General features: G+C 41.7%; 1 protein-coding gene and 1 long non-coding RNA gene across 3 annotated transcripts in view; one reads left to right on the top strand and one right to left on the bottom strand.

The window, feature by feature from the left end:
* Hsd17b4 (hydroxysteroid (17-beta) dehydrogenase 4) overlaps positions 1 to 22,799 on the bottom strand; it is an 89,041-nt gene that overhangs the window by 4,345 nt on the left and 61,897 nt on the right. The window contains exons 18-23 of the mRNA NM_024392.2: positions 20,308 to 20,377; positions 19,133 to 19,239; positions 17,911 to 17,997; positions 15,109 to 15,195; positions 13,773 to 13,911; positions 2,159 to 2,286 (exon numbers count right to left, since the gene is read on the bottom strand). Of these exons, the coding sequence (NP_077368.2) occupies positions 2,159 to 2,286; positions 13,773 to 13,911; positions 15,109 to 15,195; positions 17,911 to 17,997; positions 19,133 to 19,239; positions 20,308 to 20,377 (618 nt within the window). The remainder of the gene's footprint in view (positions 1 to 2,158; positions 2,287 to 13,772; positions 13,912 to 15,108; positions 15,196 to 17,910; positions 17,998 to 19,132; positions 19,240 to 20,307; positions 20,378 to 22,799) is intronic.
* On the top strand, positions 11,836 to 13,333 carry LOC120098292 (uncharacterized). 2 transcript variants are annotated; one of them, XR_005496465.2, is made up of 3 exons: positions 11,836 to 11,915; positions 12,808 to 12,891; positions 13,017 to 13,333. It is a non-coding gene; the product is annotated as an uncharacterized LOC120098292 (long non-coding RNA). The 2 variants fall into 2 exon arrangements; XR_005496466.2 differs by having other exon boundaries at positions 11,848 to 12,088.

Genomic DNA, 22,799 nt, shown 5'->3' with positions numbered 1-22,799 from the left:
CTGATCACATTCATTTGGGAAGCCTGAGTCCTGGTCTGGATGCCCAGGCCTTGCCCAACATGAGGGAAGTTTTCAACCACAAATGCATTGAGAAGTTTCTATGTCCGGAACCTTAGCTCTCTCTGTGTGCACTGACACAGCTGTCTGAGGCTTTCATGGCATCTCACACACACTGAGTCTCCTGATTATTTTATCCCCTATGTCTGATTGTGACATTCTGAAAGACCTCTCTTCAAGGTAAATTCTTTTCTCTATTTGATCTGGTTGGGACTTTTGACTAAAGTTTGTATCTTATTGACTTCTTTGTTTTCCAAGATTTCTTCCTCTTTGCAGAATATCTCATTTATTTCCTGCATGTCTTCCTAATTTCATTCAGCCATGATCTTTTGAGCTCTTTTATTTAAAAGATTGATTGGTTGATTTACTGTGTATATGTGTATATACCTGCACGACTTTATGTGTACAGGTGCTCAAAGAGGCCAGAGGGCTCTTGGCACTAGAGCCATGAGTCACCTGATGTCAGTGCTCAAAACTGAATTTGGATCCTCTCCAAGAGTGGAGTGTTCTTAGCCACTCATCTCTCTAACCCTGTTACTAAAGAGTTACCACAGTCAGGACGTACCCTAGGGCAGCGCTTGAGCCTCATAGTGATCTTACATGGAGATTTATTCTGCGTGGCAGAGTAGACATCACAACTACTTTCAGAGGATGGCCTTCTTAGAAACCAAATTTCTCCTGAAAATGTCTCTTGGGATATTGGTTTGTTAAGCAATCTTGAGTTTGGCACCACAGGTTCTTGTAGATCCTTTTGACCATCACTACTAGGGTTTGGGCAGTATAACATCCTAAAACCACAGACCTACTGTTCAAGAGTTGGGGACTCCAACAATTCAGATAGGTGGTCTAGACAGCAGAGCTGGTGCACACTATATGGTAATAATGGGGCAATGACTCTATCAGGGACGGGCATTAACTGTTAACGCTGGCTTTGTTACTTGGAAAATTCTCTGGGACTGGCTGCTGTAATAGTGCTAAGGGGCCTGAGTACGTGTCACCTGACTGACACTGGTACAAGTCCAAGTGTTTCACAAGGAGAGATGCTTGGTCGTATTCACTTGCACTCTGACAGCAGAGCAGCTGAGGCAGGAGGCTCACAGGGTGTGGCCGAAACTATATTTCTGCTCTCCTGTTGTGGATGTATAAACCCAAAACCCCTTAGCTGTGCACCCTGGAAAGGAAACAACAGCCTAGGTTGGTTTGGTTGTTGTTCCCAATTCTCTCCGTGGTGGTTCTCACAGGGACTGAGTAACAGATGTGTTTCTCAGACAGTTTCTCACTTTTGAGATATTTTATAAACAGGTATTCTACATAGCATATAAATAAGTAAATAGCTTTTAATCAGGTTTTCTTCAATTCTTTCATTTCATGAGTTTGCTACTATGTGGAAGTTGTTTCTTAATACTTGTGCATTCAAACACTTGTCAGAGCCCATCCACTGTAAGGACCAGATAACAAGATTGGAACTTCAAGCAACATAATCACAAACTAAAAATAACAAGTTTTTCTCCTCCATACAATTCCTTTACTAGCTACTGCAATTGTGTTTAAAGACAGGTAACAGTCTCAGATAATATTAATAGTCACAGAAGGTACTGACATTCCTTAGAATGCGTCAACTTCAGTGACCCAGTGAATATTAGTAAAATACCCTAGTTCTGGGTTTTTAATGAGTTATTAATGCTGTATACTAGCTAAATGTCACTAATACAAAACCCTGACTTCCAAGATGTTTCAAAAATTGAAACTTCCTGAGAAGTGCAAATCATTTTTTTTTTGTTCTTTTGTTTAATCTCGGAGCATTTTAGATTTCTAATTTTTGAATTACGGATCCTAAGCCAGTAAAAACTGTGCAAATATCCCAAAATTTTGGTAACTGAAATCTTATACCAATCACACACAAATTTTAAACCACAAACTGTATATTCAAAACACTTAGTGTAGGTTTTATATTGTTTTAGTAAATAGTAAACAGGAATTAGACCCCCTAAAAAAATCTTTTGAAAAATAATTAACTGAAATAGTAATAGTAATTTTAAAAATGAATCGCTAATCAGAATATTAAGAATAGACTTCGTAAATAAAACTTTAATAACATTACATTCTGTGGGTTAAGCTTGCCCAGGACCACTTCCATGAAATCCTCATCAGAAATTGTGATGGTCGTGTCAGCAGAGCCTTTGGCAGGGCCTTGGTAAACCTCTCCAGAGCCGTTCTTCAGGTCAATGGCTGGGAAACAGGAAAGCAATGTGTGTCACTTTTTCCTCAAAAATATCACAGCCTCCAAAAGCCAAACAAAATGGAAACCGCTAGAGTTTCCAAGTTAGGCAATGTCTGTGTATTCTATCCTTGTACTTCTAGAACACGTACTCTCTTCATTTAGAGACAGGACCTCACGGTGAGCAAGATTGAGCCCCAACTCACAGCACTTCCTACAGTGACTTCCTGCTCCTTCAGGTGGAGCTTCTAAGTCCTACTCTTTAGAAAGGTCTTCAAAACAGTCAAGCCGTTAGCAGTTTTTCCTTAATGAAGAATTTCATGATAGAAATACTCAATATGAGTTAAATGTAGAACAAGCTACTAAAGGGAAGTGAAGCTGCTGGGCTGGGTATAACCAAGGACTTTAAAGTCAGTCAGCACAGAAGGTTAGTGCAGTAGCAGCATGTGGGGCTGCTCAGAGCTCATCACGTTCTCCAAACTTTCTAGCCCCTGAGCAGCAAGATTTTAGAGCTAAATTTGAATAACACTCTAGTTATTCACAAATAAGTCATAATGTATGATAATTTTATTCCTAATTATTTTCATACAATTTGTTTTTTCTCTCCCACTCCTCTCACACATCCTTACCCATACCATGGTCTTTCTCTCTCTCTCAAAAAAAGAAAAAAATCAAACAGAAAATAATACAAATAAAAGACAAAACAAAAAGCACATGAACTCACACATACCAGCCGAGAATTCATTTTGTTCTGACCAATACCTTGGACACAGGACCTGCCCTGGGGTGTGGTTGATGTACCTAGTCACAGTCCACTGGAACAAACTTTCTCAGCATGAATCTACTGCAATTGCAAATAGCTTCTTGGGCTGTGCGTGTTCACACACACCTTTAACACCGGCATTTATAAAACAGAGGCAGGTGCATTTCTGTGAGTTCGAGGCCAGCCTACATAGTGAATTTCAGGACAGGTCTATGTAGAAAGACCCTACTCCAAAATCTCAATGAACAAAATAAAACAATAAAAAGTAAGGGTGGGCACTGTGTGCACTTCTCCTTCTTAGTGCTGAGACCTGTGCAGGCCTTGTGCATGCTGCCACGGTCTCTGAGTTCATGTGTGTCTGGGGCTCTCATATGTGGCACAAGTGTGCCGTTTCCTTGGAGCCATCCATTTCCGCCTCCTCCTCTGCCCAGATCCCTGAGCCTTGAGAGAAGGAGTTTGATGCAGTCATCCCTTTAGGACTGAGTGCTCCAGAGTCACTCACTCTGAGTGCAGTGACCACTTGTAAGTCATGTGCTAATTACCATCTACTGCAAGAGGAAGCTATAATGTACGTTTGTTTGTTTAACCAGTTTCTCTTCCATTAAACTTCTTTATAGAGAGGTTAACTGTCCCAGAAACAAACTGAAAAAACATTTTTAAGAGTTTAACTCCATTGCTTTCTGCATAACATTTACAGAGCTTTGCTGAAGCTACACGTAGGATGTCTAAGCTGTCTCCCCTATGACTGATGTGCATACAGGAAAACCCAGTCAGCACATGCAGTGTGAGCCTCGTGTGTGTGCTCTTTCTATCTCTGGGGCAGCTGTATCCACCCTCCCAAAGGATGCAAAGAGCTCCCAACTCTAATAAGGAGAACTGAGAATGCATAAGACCACCCAGAGCACTTAAGTACCTTTCTGCTTAGCAATTGCTGAAAATAGAACCCAATCACCCTAGGTCTCCACGGAAGAGAATTTTGCCAAGGAAAGAAAACAAAACAACAACAAAAGAAGAAGAAAACAGGAAGGGCAGAGAGCAGGGAGGGCCTTCTGCTTAGGCTGCCTCACTCTTCCTTCAGTTTGCAGTGTGACTGTTAGACGGGGTGGCAGAGGCAGTAGGAGTCTAACACAGAGCAAAGGCCTGATCTTACAGGGATTCCCGTGAACACACTTTCATAGTAAATGTTATCTCTACAGTCAGAAAGATAATGGAAGGGACAGAAAAGAGAGGGTATGAGAACTTTAAAAGAAAGCAAACCTCTGCCAGCCAACAGACTTAGCATCTGCAATTTTAATTCTGTACAACTCTGCCCAAGGCCCACTTGGAGGAGGAGTGCACATAAACATTCCACTCAGTAATAAAACTGTATGTACTTCACACACATTAACCCTAAAGTAAAGGAGAAAATCTATCTCCTGGTCAGCAGCATCTGTGGTTGTTCACACTTTCCCTCGCTCAGACTTATGTACTCACCATTAGCAGGCAGGAGACTTGAAACTGAAAAGCTAATAGTTAACTCCACTACAAAAAAAAAAAAATGGTTCTTAGCAAGAATATAAAAGTTTGGGGTAACGGAGCAAACTGTTCAAATTCACTGGGTTTGGTTTATGTGGGAGAACTCTCCACTGTAATCCTCTAGACTCAGATATCTGCAGGGTTACAAGTAACCTCACTACAGAAATTCAAAAGTGCACTTCCAGTCAATGGCGGAGTTTACCGTGTTTATGACTGATTACAGATCAAATTTATGATCACTGAGTCTCTAAACGAGTTCAGAAATGTTTCAGCTTTGCTTCACCGCCTGCACAGGGACAAGGCAAGGTAAAATCACAGCAGAGCTACGGAAGGAAAACTGCGCTGCCTAGGATGGCAAGGTCTTTGTGAGCACAAATCCATCCGCCACCTCATGATGCCATAGACTTCTCTGACGAGAAATATTAGTAACTGTTAGGTGAGTGAAAGGGGTGACAGGAAGTTGCTTTATGCACCAAACAACAGCAACAAATGAAAAAACTGATTCACCCAGTAGCCTAGGCTGTCCTCAAACTCGTGGGTTATCCTCCTACATCTTCTTCCTAAACGCTAGGATTACAGAAGGGAACCGCCAGTCCCATTAAAATATAAGGTCCTTTTTTTTTTAACAAGAAAAAAGAATACTGCAAGGACACAATACTTTGCTACTATTTTGGCCAAAAGTTCAAAAACCCAACCATGAATAATATCAAATAAATACAAACTAATGAATATTCTCCCAATCCATCAAGGTAACAAATGAAACACAGGTGTATCCAGGTTCCAACAGCCAGAGACTTAACTGAGTGTGGAGTGTGTGACCAGGCCAGACCCAGAGGACTCCTCCCCTCCTCTCTCCATTGCTACTGTTGCTTCTGCTACTGTTATTATTCCTTAGCTTTAACTGGCACTATTGGGACAAATGGTGGAGCATTAATGAGGTGTTAGAGCAGATAATAACACTATATCAATGTTAACTTCCTGACATTGATAACTGCTCCTTATTAACCAATGTCTTTGTTCTTGGAATAACAGAGTAGCATTCACCCCTACAACACTACATCTCCAAGTTACCCTTAAGTACATATACTTTTACAAAATGAGATAAAATTTTAACAATTTGAAGTGCTAGATGAAAGATAACTGTTCTCTTTACAATCCTTGCAGTCTTATCTCTAGGCCAAAATTTATTGTTAAAATAATTTGTAAGTGATGTTAGAACACATGGTATATACACAGGGGACAGATGGCCTTTGGAACAATGTTATTCTCTGGGCACACAGTCAGGAAGTGCACTGGACAGCAGCGGCTGTCACTGTTGGGAAATTCCTTGACTAACAACTGGATAGGAGATCATACAGTTGAAGCTTGTGAGCCAAATTCTACCTGAACAGGAACGGCAGACAATCTTCCACAACCTAGGTTTCTTTCATAGTTTTTTATTCTGCTTTCTTCCTGCAGGAATTATCAAGGAAGCAAGCTAACTCACTATAACTGTGCTTTCCAGCATTCTGCTCACAGCTGTCACTCAGCCACAGGCTCTAGGCACACAGCCCACAGTCCAGCCCAAACCGTGACTGCCCACAGTTCTGCCATCACAGCTCATCTGCTCTCTGCAAACTCCTTCCTCTTCACTGCAGTTTCAGCGATGAGTCACCAAACACAGGTTTGAACACAGGTTCAAAACCTGAGTTTTGCCCCAGACATCTTTCTGTCTTCTGATATCCAGACATAACTAGCGCTTGAGGAGGTTGGTTCTATTTTAGCAATAGTTTCACAATGGTCCTCTCTCCCTGTCCTTCCTTATCATGACCTTGACTTAGGTCTTCCTTTCTTCCAATCTTTTCATACGCATAGTTTCCAACCCAATGGGCACATGAACACTGAACTATCCGCAGGATCAATCAGTCTTCCCATTCTCTAAAGATAAAAGCTTATCTTTCCAAGCCGCTCATACCACATGCACACATGCAGTCCATAATCCGATCAGTTTTTAGCCTGGATGTCTTTGGAATTCAGAAATGTTCTGACTTTAGTAACCCTGAGTGAGAAAAGACCCTTATGGTGCAACACCATATAAACAAACATATCATTTCTCTACTCTGATTGACACTAGCTGAGTTAAACACAGACAGTAACACCACACATAAGCTGGGATTGGGTTTTCTTAGCTTCAGTTAAAGGGAAAAACTTATCTACCTTTAGATGCTTCTACTTCCAAATGTCAGATCAGTGTAACTGCTTTAACTTTCAGCCACAAACAATTCTGTAGGCTACCTGAGCCTCCCACTCTTACTCACTTTGTTGTGTGGTGCTGGGAATAGAACCCAGGTCCTCAAACACAACATGCATGCCAGCCCTAAGCCTCTAATTCAGTCAACCGTTAGACAGCAGAATGGAATGGAAAGGGTTTACTAGACAACTTTTGGATGGTTTTAGAAATAAGTAAATAGGTACTCAGATACCGCCAGGAGAGAGCTGGATTCAAAAAAGTGCTGACACACCTGAGAGCACCACTACTGCTCCGAAGGACACACCCAGAGCCCTCAGGACACAGGAACCTAGGAGCATTCTGGGACAGGTTCCTTCCTGCTTCCATCTACACCAGGACCTGACCCTGTGCCACAATCCCTGCCGAGAGAGAGCAGGTCTCCCAGGAGTGCTGAAACACAAGCTTACAGGAAGGCCAAGCCACTGTCAAGCACAGCAAAAACAGTTAACACCAGAGATAACCAGATGGCAAGAGACAAGGGCAAGAACCTAAGCAACCAAGGCCACTTGGCATCATCAGAACCCAGTTCTCCCACCACAGCAAGTCCTGGATACCCCAACACAGCGGAAAAGCAAGATTCTGATTTAAAACCACAACTCATGATAATGTCAGAGGACTTAAAAAGGACATAAAGAAGTCCCTTAAAGAAATACAGGACAACACAGGTAAACAAGTAGAAGCCCTTAAAGAGGAAACACAAAAATCCCTTAAAGAATTACAGGAAAACACAACCAAACAGGTGAAGGAATTGAACAAAACCATACAGGATTTAAAAATGGAAATAGAAACAATAAATCACAAAGGAGACAACCCTGGAGATAGAAAACCTAGGAAAGAGATCAGGAGTCATAGACACAAGCATCACTAACAGAATACAAGAGATAGAAGAGAGAATCTCAGGGGCAGAAAACACCATAGAAAACATCAACACAATGGTCAAAGATAATGTAAAACACAAAAAGTTCCTAAACCAAAACATCCAGGAAATCCAGGACTCAATGAGAAGATCAAACCTAAGGATAATAGGTATAGAAGAGAGTGAAGACTCCCAACTTAAAGGGCTAGTAAATATCTCGTCAACAAATATAGAAGAAAACTTCCCTAACCTAAAGAAAAAGATGATCATAAACATACATGAAGCCTAGAGAACTCCAAACAGACTGGATCAGAAAAGAAATTCTTCCCATCACATAATAGTCAAAACACCAACTGCACTGAACAAAGAAAGAATATTAAAAGCAGTAAGGGAAAAAAGTCAAATAACATATAAAGGCAGATCTATCAGAATTACACCAAATTTTTCAACAAATGATGCTGATTAAACTGGCGGTCATCATATAGAAGAATGCAAATCAATCCATTCTTATCACCTTATACAAAGCTCAAGTCCAAGTGGATCAAGGAAGTCCACATAAAACCAGATACACTGAAACTAACAGTAGAGAAAGTAGGGAAGAGCCTTGAACACATGGGCACAGGGGAAAATTTCCTGAACAGAACACCAATGGCTTATGCTCTAAGATCAAGAATCGACAAATAGGGCCTCATTCAATTGCAAAGCTTCTGTAAGGCAAAGGACACTGTCACTAGAACAAAACAGCAACCTACATATTGGGAAAAGATCTTTACCAATCCTTACCAACCCTACCTCCAATAGAAGACTAATATCCAATATATACAAAGAACTCATGAATTTAGACTCCAGAGAATCAAATAACCCTATCAAAAAATGGGGGTCAGAGCTAAACAAAATTCTCAACTGAAGAATATTGAATGACCCAGAAGAACCTAAAGAAATGTTCAACATCCTTAGTCATCAGGGAAATGCAAATCAAAACAATCCTGAGATTCCACCTCATAACAGTCAGAATGGCTAAGATCAAAAACTCAGGTGACAACAGATGCTGGCGAGGATGTGGAGAAAGAGGAACACTCCTCCATTGTTGGTGGGATTGCAGACTGGTACAACCATTCTGGAAATCAGTCTGGAGATTCCTCAGAAAATTGGACATGGTACTACCTGAGGACCCAGCTATACCACTCCTGGGCATATACCCAAAAGATGCTCCAAAATTTAACAAGGAGACATGCTCCACTATGTTCATAGCAGCCTTATTTATAATAGCCAGAAGCTGGGAAGAACCCAGATGCCCTTCGACAGAGGAATGGATACAGAAAATGTGGTACATCTACACAATGGAATACTACTCACTATTAAAAACAATGATTTCGGGGCTGGGGATTTAGCTCAGTGGTAGAGCGCTTACCTAGGAAGCGCAAGGCCCTGGGTTCGGTCCCCAGCTCCGAAAAAAAAAGAACAAAAAAAAAAAAACAATGATTTCATGAAATTACTAGGCAAATGGATAGAACTAGAAAATATTGTCCTGAGTGAGGTAACCCTGTCACAAAAGAACACACATGGTATGCACTCACTGATAAGTGGATACTAGCCCAGAAGCTCAGAATACCCAAGATACAACCTATAGACCACATGAAGCTCAAGATGCTGGAAGACCAAAAAGCAGATGCTTCATTCCTTCTTAGAAGAGGGAATAAAAATACTCACAGGAAGAAACAGAGAGAGAGAGAGAAAGTGTGGAGCAGAGACTGAAGGAAAGGTCATCCAGAGACAGCCCCAACCTGGGGATGCATTCCATATACTGTCACCAAACCCAGACAATATTGTGGATGCCACGCAGTGCATGCTGACAGGAGCCTGATACAGCTGTCTCCTGAGAGGCTCTGCCAGAGCATGAGAAATACAGAGCGGATGCTCACAGTCAACCACTGAACTGAGAACAGGGTCCGCAATGGAGAAGTTAGAGAAAGGATTGAAAGAGCTGAAGGGGTTTACAACCCCATAAGAACAACAGTATCAGCCAACCAGACCCCACCGCCACCCCAGAGCTCCCAGGGACTAAACCACCGTCCCAAGAGTACCCAGGGATAGACCTATGGCTCCATCAGCATATGTAGCAGAGGATGGCCTTGTTGGGCAGCAGTGGGATGAGAGGCCCTTGGTCCTGTCAAGGCTCAATGCCCTAGTGTAGGGGAATGCCAGGTCTGTAGGCAAAGGGGCAGGAGGAAGGGAGTGGGTGAGGGAGCACCCTCTTAGAAGCTGGGGGAGGGAGGATGGTATAGCGGATTTCTGGAGAGGAAACTGGGAAAGGAGATAACATTTGAAACGTAAATAAAAAAATATTCAATAAAAGATTTAAAAACCACATTCATGGGAGAATTAGACTTATGGGCCATAAGTCATAAAACCTTATGAGTTGATGGCGCACGCTGGCTGATGGTTATCTGGACCTTCTCATTACTGGTAAGATGTGGGGGGATGAAATGTGTAACACAGAAACTTCTCAATGGTGCAAGTAAAGAGACAAAATCTTATGAAACATTTAAAATTTTGATTTTTGTCTATAAATTATAGCAAAATTATAGAGCCCATATGGGTACTCATGGTACCAGTTTTTAAGTCTCATGTTTAAATATAATTCCTTCAAAATAAAAGCTGGAGAAAACTAGGATGTCAGTAATTATAATCTATATCAACTGCTTACCCACAGTAGCTATCTCATATTAGTTTGTAAAGTTTTTCCATAATGAATTCAGTGAACTTTGGCAAACATAAGGAAAATGAGCTTTAAAAATTAAACCAATATGATCATTTCTAGTAAAGTGCTTCAATGGTAGATTTCACCCCTAAAACAAAAGACAGAGTAAAGTTACTGAACAGAAAACAAGCATCTGTTTGGTTCTAAAGGACATGACCCCATCCCTCTAAACTGTGACTCCTCTATGGCTTCTGGCACTTGTAGCCTGGGCCTGTGCACGCTGAAGTGGGCTGCAGACCTAACTGCCAGCAGACATGGTACAGGCCCTTCTCAGAGCTAAGCCCACATCAGAGGAAAAGAGCCACGTAACAAGAAATGACCAAGGTCCAACAAGAGCATCAGGAGCAAGGGTGTATTCCAAGGGAACTCAGAGACTTCTTTACCCACATTTTACCCATGTTTACCTTTTCACCCCAGTCAAAGATCCCTAGAAAGTAAAGGGACAAGGATGGCCTCTGTTCAAAGTGTAAGATAACCAATGGCACAGAACCTTGGGAATGATGGCTTATGTTCATTCAGTTACAGCCATTTATTCCAATCTACTAAATAAAATGACACAACAGTCACTTCTTGAAAAGGAGACAGGTAAGAGCTCGGCCTCTAGCGTAAGGAAGCCTCAAGTATGAATATTGCTATTCCTAAATGCTGCACCAGGTATGAAGACCAAGGCGTGAGCAGAGTGCCTCCCTTCCCAAGGCCCTCTCTCTGACTTGTTGTTCCGACCGACTGTAGGCTTTAGATCTCCCCTCTCACTGGCAGGAGGAAGGCCTTTAAGCTCTCTCAGCCCTGCCAGAAAGGGACAACACTGCCCTCACTCAGACAGCCCTCCTGTTCCTACCTAAAAATATGGGACTGGCCTCAGAAGTGGCAAACCTATGACTCTGTCTCCACAATCAATGCCAACAGGGTCTCATTTGATTGTCAGCATTCTCTCTAGAACTAGATTTAAATTGACTTAAATGATTACCCCAATATACACACATTCTACCCAGAGCTGTGGTTCTGTCAGGGAGGGAAAGGAAAAGACAAGCGTGGTCTGGGATCTTGGGTTGGAATGTGCTCAGAGATAGTGACACCACACTCAGCCTGTACCCCCATCTCCATTCCCTGTATCCTGTTTCTGGTGTACCATGATATGAGCATGGCTGGGCTACTTACAACAATATAAAACATGTAATACTTGGTACTTCTGCATCAACATCATAAAAACTGCTGGGGAAGTAGAGGCAAGATATTCCCTAAGGTAGTCTTTAAATATCTATTCTGTATCAACAACCACCACGATGCAACAAAGGCTGCCAAAAGGGACACCTCCTACCACACCATAGGCCAGAAGAGCTGTCACTGCAGCCAAATACTATGACATGGCTCAGTGACATAGAGACTAGAGCAAACACAAGAACCAGAACTGAAAACAGTGTCACGGCTGAGAGTAAATGAGGCTGACAGATAAAGCCGATCGGAGCACAGGCAAAGGTGGGCCTTCTGTGACCCGGGGGTTCAGTGCAGTGTCACAGCTTGCTTTGCTGGGCCACGGTGGAAGAACTGATGACAGGCAGCAATTAACAATTAACAATTAACAATCAACAAGACTCCAAACGTCTCTCTTTCTGCAATAGATAGAGTGGAGACAACTGTGCTAACAACAGGTAACTTTCCAATGTAAGCACGCTGTCTCGCAGATAAAGCTTAGTTGGTTATTAACCACTTTTATCACACTGTGGGAAACTGGCCTGCTTGCCTAGATCAGCCGCTTGTCCTCAACATGAACTCCTACAGTTTATATTGCCAGCTTCACCACTCCTACTCTTAGCCCCTTCATTGTTTCTGTAACACGTACCCCTCTCTTTGAGCACTACTAGGCCTATGCTCTATAACTCAACTGCTAATGCACTTTCTCCTCAAGAGGAGAGTTGATTTCCTCCGGAGAAACATGGAAGGAAAAACAGAAAGCAAGCTGTGCTCTCTGCTGACTTATGAGCTAGCTCAGAAATCATGAGGCTAGCTGGAATCTGGGGAATGCCTGTATCTCACATTTCAGCCTTCCTTCTCCTTCCTCAAGCGCAAATGTTTCCCACAAGGAAAAAATACAGCAGATTCCCTGTGGTTACTTTTTAACAGATACATTGTTGCTTTCCTCTCTACACTAATACAAACCATGTTTTATATAATTAACATATGGTGCCTAAAAAAAAAAAAAGCAAATGTTATATTAAAACAAACTTACATATGTTTTAAAGAAGAAGAAATAGAAAATTGCTTCCGAAAGTTCTAAATGATTTAGACAGGCTTTAGGTGTTGGGTTTGACTAAGTATGTGTGGCAATTGCTTAGTTGTAATGAGTAACAAACCTGTATGATTTTTCAAGGTATCCATGTAGACAGCATTTTTTCTCCAGTGCTACAGATCAAACCCAAGGACTTCTACATGGCATAAAGCACTCCAGGACAGAGTGAGTTTTGGTTTCTTTTAAAACCCAGTTCTGTAATATGAGCACGTTTTTGTTTAAATCTCGGGTGTGGGATATGGGCTGCTTCAGTGTTCACAGCTGTCAACTATAATTGTCTCATGTTCTAGGAGTGCGGGATCTTTTGCCAGCTCTGGAGAGTCTGGAAAGGGTAAAAACGGGAGAGGCCCAAGAGGGCCTGCTGCTGCTACACTGAGCCCACTGCTGTTGCATTTGCTCGTGATGGTCTGCTGGGTGTTCTGACAATGAAGGCTGTGCTCACCCCAGGGAAGCCAATGAACCTACCATCTGCAGCCTACAGAGGTCTACGCCCCTTTCTCCTCTGACTTCTTCCTCTCCAACCTAGCATTGGGGATTTGGATGGGATTAAGGTGGAATGAGGGTAAAGATATAAGAATGCAATAAAATAATAAAACAATTAGGCCAACACTACCATGTAGTACATCTTCAGCACTAAACGCACTCTCTCAATAGCTATCAAATAAAAACCCGAACACACACATATTCATTAAGGAATCTGCACCAGCACTCTACCAACATGGTGTGCAGGCAGGGAGGAGGAGAGGTTAACAGCTGCGGTGGAAATGAATAAGTAGAGTGCACTCTGTGTGTGTGTGTGTGTGTGTGTGTGTGTGTGAGAGAGAGAGAGAGAGAGAGAGAGAGAGAGAGAGAGATTGACAAATGATGACATATGTAATTTAAGAAAAAAAAGTAAGCCTTTGAATGTCCTGAGACATGGAAAACAAAAACAAAACTATGTAGCTCAGATTCACCTGCTTTCAAAGAGGCTATTATTACTTATAAAACATACTTTATCTCCACCAAAAGTCACCTTAGAATAATAAAAAGTCATGAATATCACTTACTCCACTTGGCTGCAACATTCCCATTTTTCGTGATATGCCATTCAAATACAGCATTTACTTTCTTTACCACCTCACGTCCAACATCCTTGAGGCGTCGACCTATTTCCCCAAATACAAGAGCACTCTGCAGTGCTCCACCCTGACAAAGAGAGGAAATTTTATTTGAAAACTTCACAAAGAACTTATTACAGATACATGCACTAAAAGTGACTTTTAACCTGCTCATAAATACCAGAGCTGAACTGTTGTTTTTTTCACACAGGCTTATTTCACACTTTCCTCATAGTATACTGCCCAGAACTGGTTTACCCTACCAGAAAATGTTTACCGTAATTTTAAAACAATACTTTGGTGCAGGGGTAAAAAGCCTCTTCTGTAACCATAAGGTCCTGATTTGAATCCCAAACAGGTGTTAAATGCCGTGTGGCGATACATGACGTAAGCCAGCAGTGGGAATCAGACTGGCTTCCCAGCACAGCAAGGCGCTCAGGGGCGCTCTGGGAAGCTGGTCCAGCTGACATGGTCATCCCCAGGCCCAGTGATGGGTCCTGTCTAAAGATAAAGGGGAGAAGCAACTGAGGAAGACAAAGTCACACGAGTGCCTACTCAGGTCAGTGTACCCAACCACCCCACACACAAACTGACTAACTGTGTACCTACGTGTAAGTCACTGCTCAGAAACACTGAACAAGTAATCAAGTTATGGTCATCATTCTTTGTTTATAAAACAGGAGTAAATTCCATGAAGCCTTTAATCTTTTCTGACTATAAGGTGCCGTAGGCTTTGATCTTAGATTATTCTTATGTTAATTGCTTCTTACTTATGAAATAACATGGTTTATGAAAAAAAGGTGATGAGTATGAAAGTCTTAGCATTATTAAGTTAATATTTTGGGCATAGAATACAAACATTTTTATCAAAAGCCTTAACCTAACTAAAATATAAATATTTTACTAAATGAGACATGCTGTTATCTTCATATCTACATACAAACTTTTTTTTTTATCCCACCCCACTGCATACAAACTTTTACATCAATAAAAAAGTATAGGTTATTTAAGTTTTCACCTTTTTTTCTCCAAATACTTGTAAAGATTTCTCATTAAAAATGAGTGACTCACTCTTATTGAAAGAGGCAACTTTAAAATATTCCAATATTCTGCAAAGATTTTAAAAACTCTAAGCTGTGAGAATATTTTTCATTCCAATCAATTTTAAATTAGTGTCATTTCTTCAAGAGCCTTTTCATAGCTAAAAGAAGTGACCTGAACAATCCTAAAGTGACATTACCGTGACTCACACAGAAGTCACTGGGTGCCAGCCTAAGCAGCCTACCTCAGAAGGTGTCTGAGCGGAAACTCCAGATGTAGGAACAAGATCCACATATGCATTGGAAATGACAATGTCTCCAGTCTCTTGGACCTGGGGAGAAGTGGAGTAGGGAAAGAACACAGTTCACTGACTTTACCATCCCATTATGAAACGTGAGTCACTTCAAGGAAACATACTTCTCTTTGAAATGAAAAAACAAACAAGCAAACAAAAAACAGAAAGCCAGATGAGACAAAAAGTCAATGGTCTGTGTGATAAAGTAACAGACATGGATATTTTCTGAATTAATACAATTGTTATTAGACCTGGATAGAGGTCTACTGATGGTCTTTAAAGAAGGGAGAAAAAGAAAAGAAAAACTACAAGCAGATCCCATCTCCTAAAACACTAACTACAGGAGCTGGAGAGAGGGCTCTGTGGTTAAGAACATTTTCTTTCCCCAAGCCCGAGTATATTCTGGGGGAAGTCAGAGTAAGGGTCCACTCTTGTCCATAGTAGAAGGCATGCCATGATAGCCCCATACAGAGACTAGACCAAAGCTGGCTAAGAAAGATCATAGTCTTTGTAACACCATGATTCTGGATGCTATTTCAAGTCGGAAGCACACATAAGATGAAGTAAAAACAGTCTTTTATGTCTGCCATTAAAGAAGCTCTCAGTCCGAGTCCTGTGCCTCCTACCACCCCATGACTGTTCACAGAAGAATAATACTGGAAGCCAAGGCTCGTAACCCTATTGCCCAAACGGCCAAAGCAAGAGACCTGCAAGTTCAAGGACAGCCTGAACTAAGAGCGCATTTCTGTACATGCTGTGCTACAACACACTGTCTCAAAAGAAAGAAAGGAATCACAATATAGATAATAAGTTTCTAAAAGTGAAGGTAGCAACTTTGATTTTAACTAATCTCCCTTGACTACTTCCCTTCATACTTGAAAGGAGGGGGAAATACATTCCAACAATTTTTCTTTAAAAAAAAAAAAAGAATTAAATACAGTGAAAAGCACAGGCACAATTAATGGAAAAAACAAAATACACTTTAGAAAATTGCTCTTTGTAGGCACATGAGCATACAGTTCTGAAATATTGCTTAAAATGTTTCCTAAAATACAGTGGGAAGGAGGGGGTCAAGGTAGGAGTCTTCTCCATCCCTGTAATTACCAGAGAAGGAGCAAGTACTCTGAAGACGGAAAGCATTTTAGAGTTGTCTAAAATGGAAAGACTGTGTTACACGTAGGCATTGTTTCTCCGCTCTTTCAGTTCGCACAAACTGCACATGTTCTGTGCAGGACTGCATGAAACTAAAAACCTTCAACATAGCATATGGTGTCACGGTCCAGGAGTTTTGGAGTCCACGTTCTTTTGCCTGCCTGCCTTCCCTCCTTCATGGTGCTAGAGGCTGAACCCAGGGCCTAGTGAACAACAGATGAATGCCGTGTCACTGGGCTACATTCCAGCCCATTTGTGAGTGTTAACTTTCAAACAACATCTCAACTCCATGGCTTGGGGTACACGGTAGTTAACTAACTGGGCAACCCTGGGTTCAGTCCCTAACACCCATCCCGAGTACCCTGGCTCTACCACAAACATTTGAGAGAGTAAAGAGCAGGAAGCAAAGATTTCAAGTGAGGTAAGTTTGCAGAGGAGGCCAGACTGTGCGTCCGTGGGAAAGGATAGAGTTTAAGGTACTACACGAGCTGGGCTTGTTGGCGATGTGTGCCATGCCACCACTTTAAAGGCAGAGGCAGGAGGATCACAAGTTCTAACAGGGCAACCTAGGCTACAGAGTGAGATTCTGTTTAAATTTAAAAAAGAAAAAAAGAAAAAAAAAATCAGAGCCCTGGCCCCTGAGGATAAGGCAGCGCTTACACAGGTTTAACACAGAAGACATTTGCAAAATAAAACAAATGCTGTCCCTAATGCATGAAAACACTGCCAGCAGCAGGAAGGCAGTAGTGCTGGAGCAGAACTCGACAACTTACCAGTTCCTAGAGGAGCAAACAATGCAGAGAAGGAGCCCTGAGACTGAGGCTGCAGAGCTACCTGGGGCTGCCTTTGTGTGGCTGCTAAAAAGCTGTCTGTGCCCTCCCCCCCCCCCCACAAGTCTTTACCAACATCTAAATTTTCTAAGGAAACTAGGTTTTCTTATATTTCAGTTGCATAGAGTTGCTATTGGAAGTTGCTTCTGAAGACAACAGTGTTTGCAGAACCTGCATAAGCAAAAGCTTAATGTCACTGCTGGAGTACGCAAGCCCGCTGCACACAATGCGGAGCAACAGAAGGCCATTAGCTGCTGGCTGTGGCAACAAAGTTGTTCTTTACACCGATGGTAACGGACAATGTCGGACGTCCCTTTAGTGCTGAGCATCACTAGTTAGGTCTACACAAGTCTTCACAGCCATTCATTAGGCCCAGGCTCCAGGATACAAGATGTTAGTTTATAGATATTTGTGTTACCAAGAGCACATGGTTTCTGTACAGGGAAAAAAAACGAAAGGCTACAACTCCACTGGTCTCTAGCACACAAATAGCTGTTCCTACAACTCTGCGAAAATTTGGTTAGAAGACCTTTCCTATTAGATAGACAAACTGCTGTTCTGATTCTCTTGAGCAAAGCTTTGAAATCTTTCATTAGTGAGAGAAAGAGAATTTAAAAGGTATATGTTGAATCTGCTTCAATTAAAAGTCAGCATTAACTTTAAAAGTACTCACTCCCAAGTTTCTCTCTCAAAGATTCCTATTACTAACCACCAAAATGCTAGCCCAAACTGGTGGTGTGTGGCAAGCAGGCCCAACTCTGATTCATACCTTGGTTTGAAAATGAATTCTGTTTCCTTCCTTCCACATCTCAGTTTGTAGAGTTTGTCCTGGATACACTGGTTTGGCAAAACGAACCTATAAAATATTAAAATAAGAGTTTTTGGGGCTGGGGATTTAGCTCAGTGGTAGAGCGCTTACCTAGGAAGCGCAAGGCCCTGGGTTCGGTCCCCAGCTCCGAAAAAAAGAACCAAAAAAAAAAAAAAAAAAAAAGAGTTTTTGCGTTAAAGATGTTTTTTAAACGAAACTCTCTACTTGTCAAGGAAATTTCTGAGGTCAGCATAAAAGGAAAATATTAAAGATTTAAATATATTAAGCTTATAGAAGATACCAAAATACAGAAAATAAGGCACAGACACTGAGAGTCGTGTGCACACGCACATAGCTATTTCTTTTCTCTCAAAACAAGAGAATCAGGGCAGGGAACATAGCTCCCTGGCAGAGTGCTTGCCTAGCATATGTGAGCCCTAAATTCAATTTTCATCACTGGAAAAAAGAAAAGGAGAGAGCAGCATCAGTAAACAGCATTTGCTCAAGACAAAACCATAATCCTATGAGGTAGTAACTCAGGCAGCCACCCAAACAATTTAAAAACCAAAGAAGACTAATTAATCAGGGCTGAAGGGTCCAGTGAATACGCAGAACAAAGGTTTAGATCAGATTACTTAGGTTACTGTGTGAATCTATACATGGATTACTGAGTTAAAGAAAATAATTGTGATTAAATGAAACCCATGAAAACAGTGTTATTAAGGGAAAATATATCTTCACTCTTACACTGTACATAAACTAATAAATATATACTAAGCTACTTTGCATGGCTTTCACGCATATATCTTTTTACCTAAAATATTGTTAGGTGGAGACATTTTCCTTTTTTACTAACAAAACGAGCAAACGGTGAAATCCTGAAATTGACTCGGCAGCACAAACTGAAAACACTAAATCCAGCCAGTGCTGTTATGAGAGTTCTGATGCAGCCGCTTCCTGACATCTTTGTTAAGGCAAGGGTTGAGCTTCAAACGTACACATGTACACATGCTGAGGCCAGGAGGTGGTGACACACCTTCCTTTAATCTCAGTAGACAGAGCCAGGCGGATCTCTGAGTTTGAGGCCAACCTGATCTACAGCACAAATTCCAGGGCAGCCAGTGCTACATAGAGAAACCCATCCCAACCCCCCGCCCCTCAAGAATACGCAAGACACAAATACCTTAATGGCCTTGAATCTTGACACATCATTATCCGCAAACTGCTGTAAAACATGCCTTGCAGAAAACCCAAAAGTACATAATCCGTGTAATATGGGTTTCTCAAAACCTAAGAAAATTTAAAAAATTCTTATAGACGAAAAGTGGTAAATCTAAATATATGTATTTAATTCAGTATTTTAATGTCTTTTAAAGTGCAATATGAACTATGCTATGTATTAAGAAACAGAACAAGCCAGGAAAGATGGCTCCACCTTTTATCACAGCAATGGCGACAGAAGTCGGTGGAGCTCTCTAAGTTCGAAGCCAGCCTGGCCTATATACCAAGTTTCAGGCTAGCCAGGGCTACATATTGAGACTGTAAAAAGTTCTGTAAATAGTACTTCCTGAGAAAAAATTAAAAACAGCAAAAAAAAATTTTTTAAAAACATGAAATAAATATACAAAGGCTAGGAACACAAAGATCTATTTCTTTTTTTATTATTAGATATATATATATATATATATATATATATATATATATATATTTTTTTTTTTTTTTTTTTTTTTACTTACATGTCAAATGTTATTCCCTTTCCCGGTTTCCTGTCCATAAGCTCCCCATCCCCTCCCCCTCCCTTATTCGGGTGTTTCTCCATCCACCCCCCTTACTGCCCCCCCAACATTCCCCTGAACTGGGGGTCCAACCTTGGCAGGACTAAGGGCTTCCCCTTCCACTGGTGCCCCAACAAGGCTATCCTCTGCTACATGAGCAGTTGGAGCCCAGGGTCAGTCCATGGATAGACTTTCGGTAGTGGTTTAGTCCCTGGAAGCTCTGGTTGGTTGGCATTGTTGTTCATTTCATTTTGTTTGAAATAAACCAAGTAGGTGACAGCATATACCTATCTAGCCTCTCAGGCTTTTGTTCTTCCCTAATGACCTCTTCATGAGAGCTCACACCCGTCCCCAAAGTGGCAGCCCTAACTCCAGCAGTAGAAGCCTCGCTCCACCATCTGAATTTCAAGTGAACCACTCAGAATTTTCTGAATATTTCCTACTTTTCTAAACCCTTTGAATAAATATGAGAGCTATCTTTTAAATGTTATTCAAATTACCAGCCATGAGTAGTACTTTCTTTAAATGGATAGTTAGTAAACTGAGCTAATGTTTTCAGTGACTCCCGTCATTTACAACTCACCGGCAATGCTCGCAAAGCTCGGGTCAATGTGTAAAGGATTCGAGTCTCCACTGAGGCGGTACAGAGCGGCCTGCAGAGAAAAAGTACACTGTATTCAGTGTTTGCTGAGGAAGCACTAAGTGTGGACAGGAAGCATGACCGGCTACTGATTAAAACGCATAATGCACATACACCCAGGCTGGGATCTAAAAGACAGCTAATTTTTACAAAACCAAGATTACCTGTAACTAAGCTTCAATAAGGTCCTTTGCTGACATCAGCAGAGAGAGGGATAAGGTAATAAGGAAAGGGAAGAATTACACACCACTGCCTAAAGGGAAACGGTGTGGATAGGTGAAGGTTTAAAGTCTCATTTAGCCAATCAAAACCTGGTCCAATTTTCTTATTTTGTTTTTTAAATTTGAAGTCTATTGACAAAATACTGGCAGATAAACATCAAAGACCTCTCACAAAGTTTCATCTCTCTACCACTAAATCCTGAATATGCCCATGCACAAAAAGGAACCAACTCGCCTGCCAGTGTGACTCCATACATGCAAAGCTCAGATTTTCACACTACTAAATGACATAGGTCAGGCGGGATTGGCAGAAAAGTGTAGGTAACAACAGGGAAAGCCTTCATGCTTTCTGGTATTTAAACTGTAAAGTTTTCAAACTAGCATGCTCTCCAGGGCTGGGAGCAGAACTTCTGAGGGAAGCTGAGTATATAATGGTTTTTATAAGTGCTGTTCCAGTCAGTGTGGGGTCTGCCTCGGGAACTCCTTAAGTCTCATGCTGAGAAGGAAGTTTTCACTTCTCAGTGGCTCAGTGTTCCTTCCTGTACTATGTTTCTCTAAATACAAGATTACGTGTGTTAGAAAACTAAATGGTTATTTTTCAAAAGCAGTATACTAGAAAAATATGCACTATCATGTATACAATGAAAGAAAGACACATTCCCGGGCCACAGAGGGAAGTCGTCAGACATAAGCCACATCATGGGCTATGATGGGGCCTGGGTTCACATCCAGCTATCGGTGATGCACAAGTTTCTTCACCAAGGAGAGCCTTGAGTTTCTCATTGAGGAACAACAATAAAGAGGCTAAGAGGGGTTGGGGATTTGGCTCAGTGGTAGAGCGCTTGCCTAGCAAGCGCAAGGCCCTGGGTTCGGTCCCCAGCTCTGAAAAAAAGAAAAAAAAAAGAGGCTAAGAGAGCTCACTTTCACAGAACAACTGGGGAAATCAAAGGAGATACAACTCATGGTATTGCCTCATGAACGTTAGCAATCTCTAATGCATTTTACAAGATTTTAGCAACAATGTAAATGAACACTGGAAACCCACATGACTGCAGATGGATGGAAGCCCAAGAAGCTCCTCACTTTTGGAGAAGAGGATCAAACAAAAATATCCTACAAGAGAATCTGAGGTCCTGCAGGATACAGAAAGCTAAAAATCCTTTTCAAAGTAAAGCACTTCCCTGCAGTACTCCTAAAACACCCTCCATTAAGGAGTTAGCAATGCACCTTTGCTATGGGGAAAGAATGTTCCAGCTCCAAAGTAGTAATCCCTGAAGCAAGCCATAGGCCGTATGGACGGCGTGCACAGAGGTCGACGGGTCCTCAGTGTTGTGCTCGCTGCTGTTCTAACTATACAGATCTCTCCAGCCAGTGACTGGATCGTTTTCTGTCTTTTCTCCATACTCAATCCCTGTCCTTTCAGCTCTGGCCCCTGTTTTCACTCTTTTTCTTAGATGTTGGTTTTTATTGTATGCCTATGAGCACTTTGGCTGCTTGTATGTTGTGCATCACATGCGTGCCTTGTGCCCACAAAAGCCAGAAGGTGTACTGGATCCCCTGGAACTGGAGTCACACACAGTTGTGAGCTGTCATATCTATAGGAGCTGGGAATTGAACCTGGGTCCTCTGGAAGAGCAGCTGGTGCTCTTAACCCAAGCCACCTCTCCAGGTCCCTGCATTTTCTTTTTCATTGTTCTTCCTCAGTTTCTCAACCTATTCCTAACTCGTGTTTAGTTTTCCTTGATATCTTTCACCTCCCATCCACAGGCCTCTCATGGCTCCTACAGGGATGCCTCGCTTGTACTTTCTCAGAGCTCCTAACGCTATGTGTCACTTCTGCTCTTCCAGTCGCTAGCCTAGGCATCAGTTTGTACTTGGCTACTTCCAGACTTTTATCAGTGTTTCTTAGTCACCTCTATTAGATAAAGCTCCTCCATGGGGAATGTTCTTTTACAAGGACATTGACTTCTTGAGAATGGTGCCCCATCATTTTCTGCTCTGGAGGAATCCGACGCCTGTCTAATTATCTTCTGTGTAAAGTTACTTCATCATTGTCTTTCAGCCCTCAAGATTACTTTCTTCATCTTGAAACCCCAAGATTTGAGCAGGATCTATCTCAGGGCTACTTATTGACAATTAGCATTTTCTGGGAGCTGTGCAACTAACCTAGATAGTCCTACCAAGTATCTGCGATATTTTTAATTTTTTTTTAGC

Source organism: Rattus norvegicus, chromosome 18, assembly GCF_036323735.1.
Source record: "Rattus norvegicus strain BN/NHsdMcwi chromosome 18, GRCr8, whole genome shotgun sequence".
Taxonomy (NCBI): domain Eukaryota; kingdom Metazoa; phylum Chordata; class Mammalia; order Rodentia; family Muridae; genus Rattus; species Rattus norvegicus.
The sequence above is the reverse complement of the archived record's forward strand: the minus strand, read 5'-3'. Positions and strand labels throughout refer to the sequence as shown.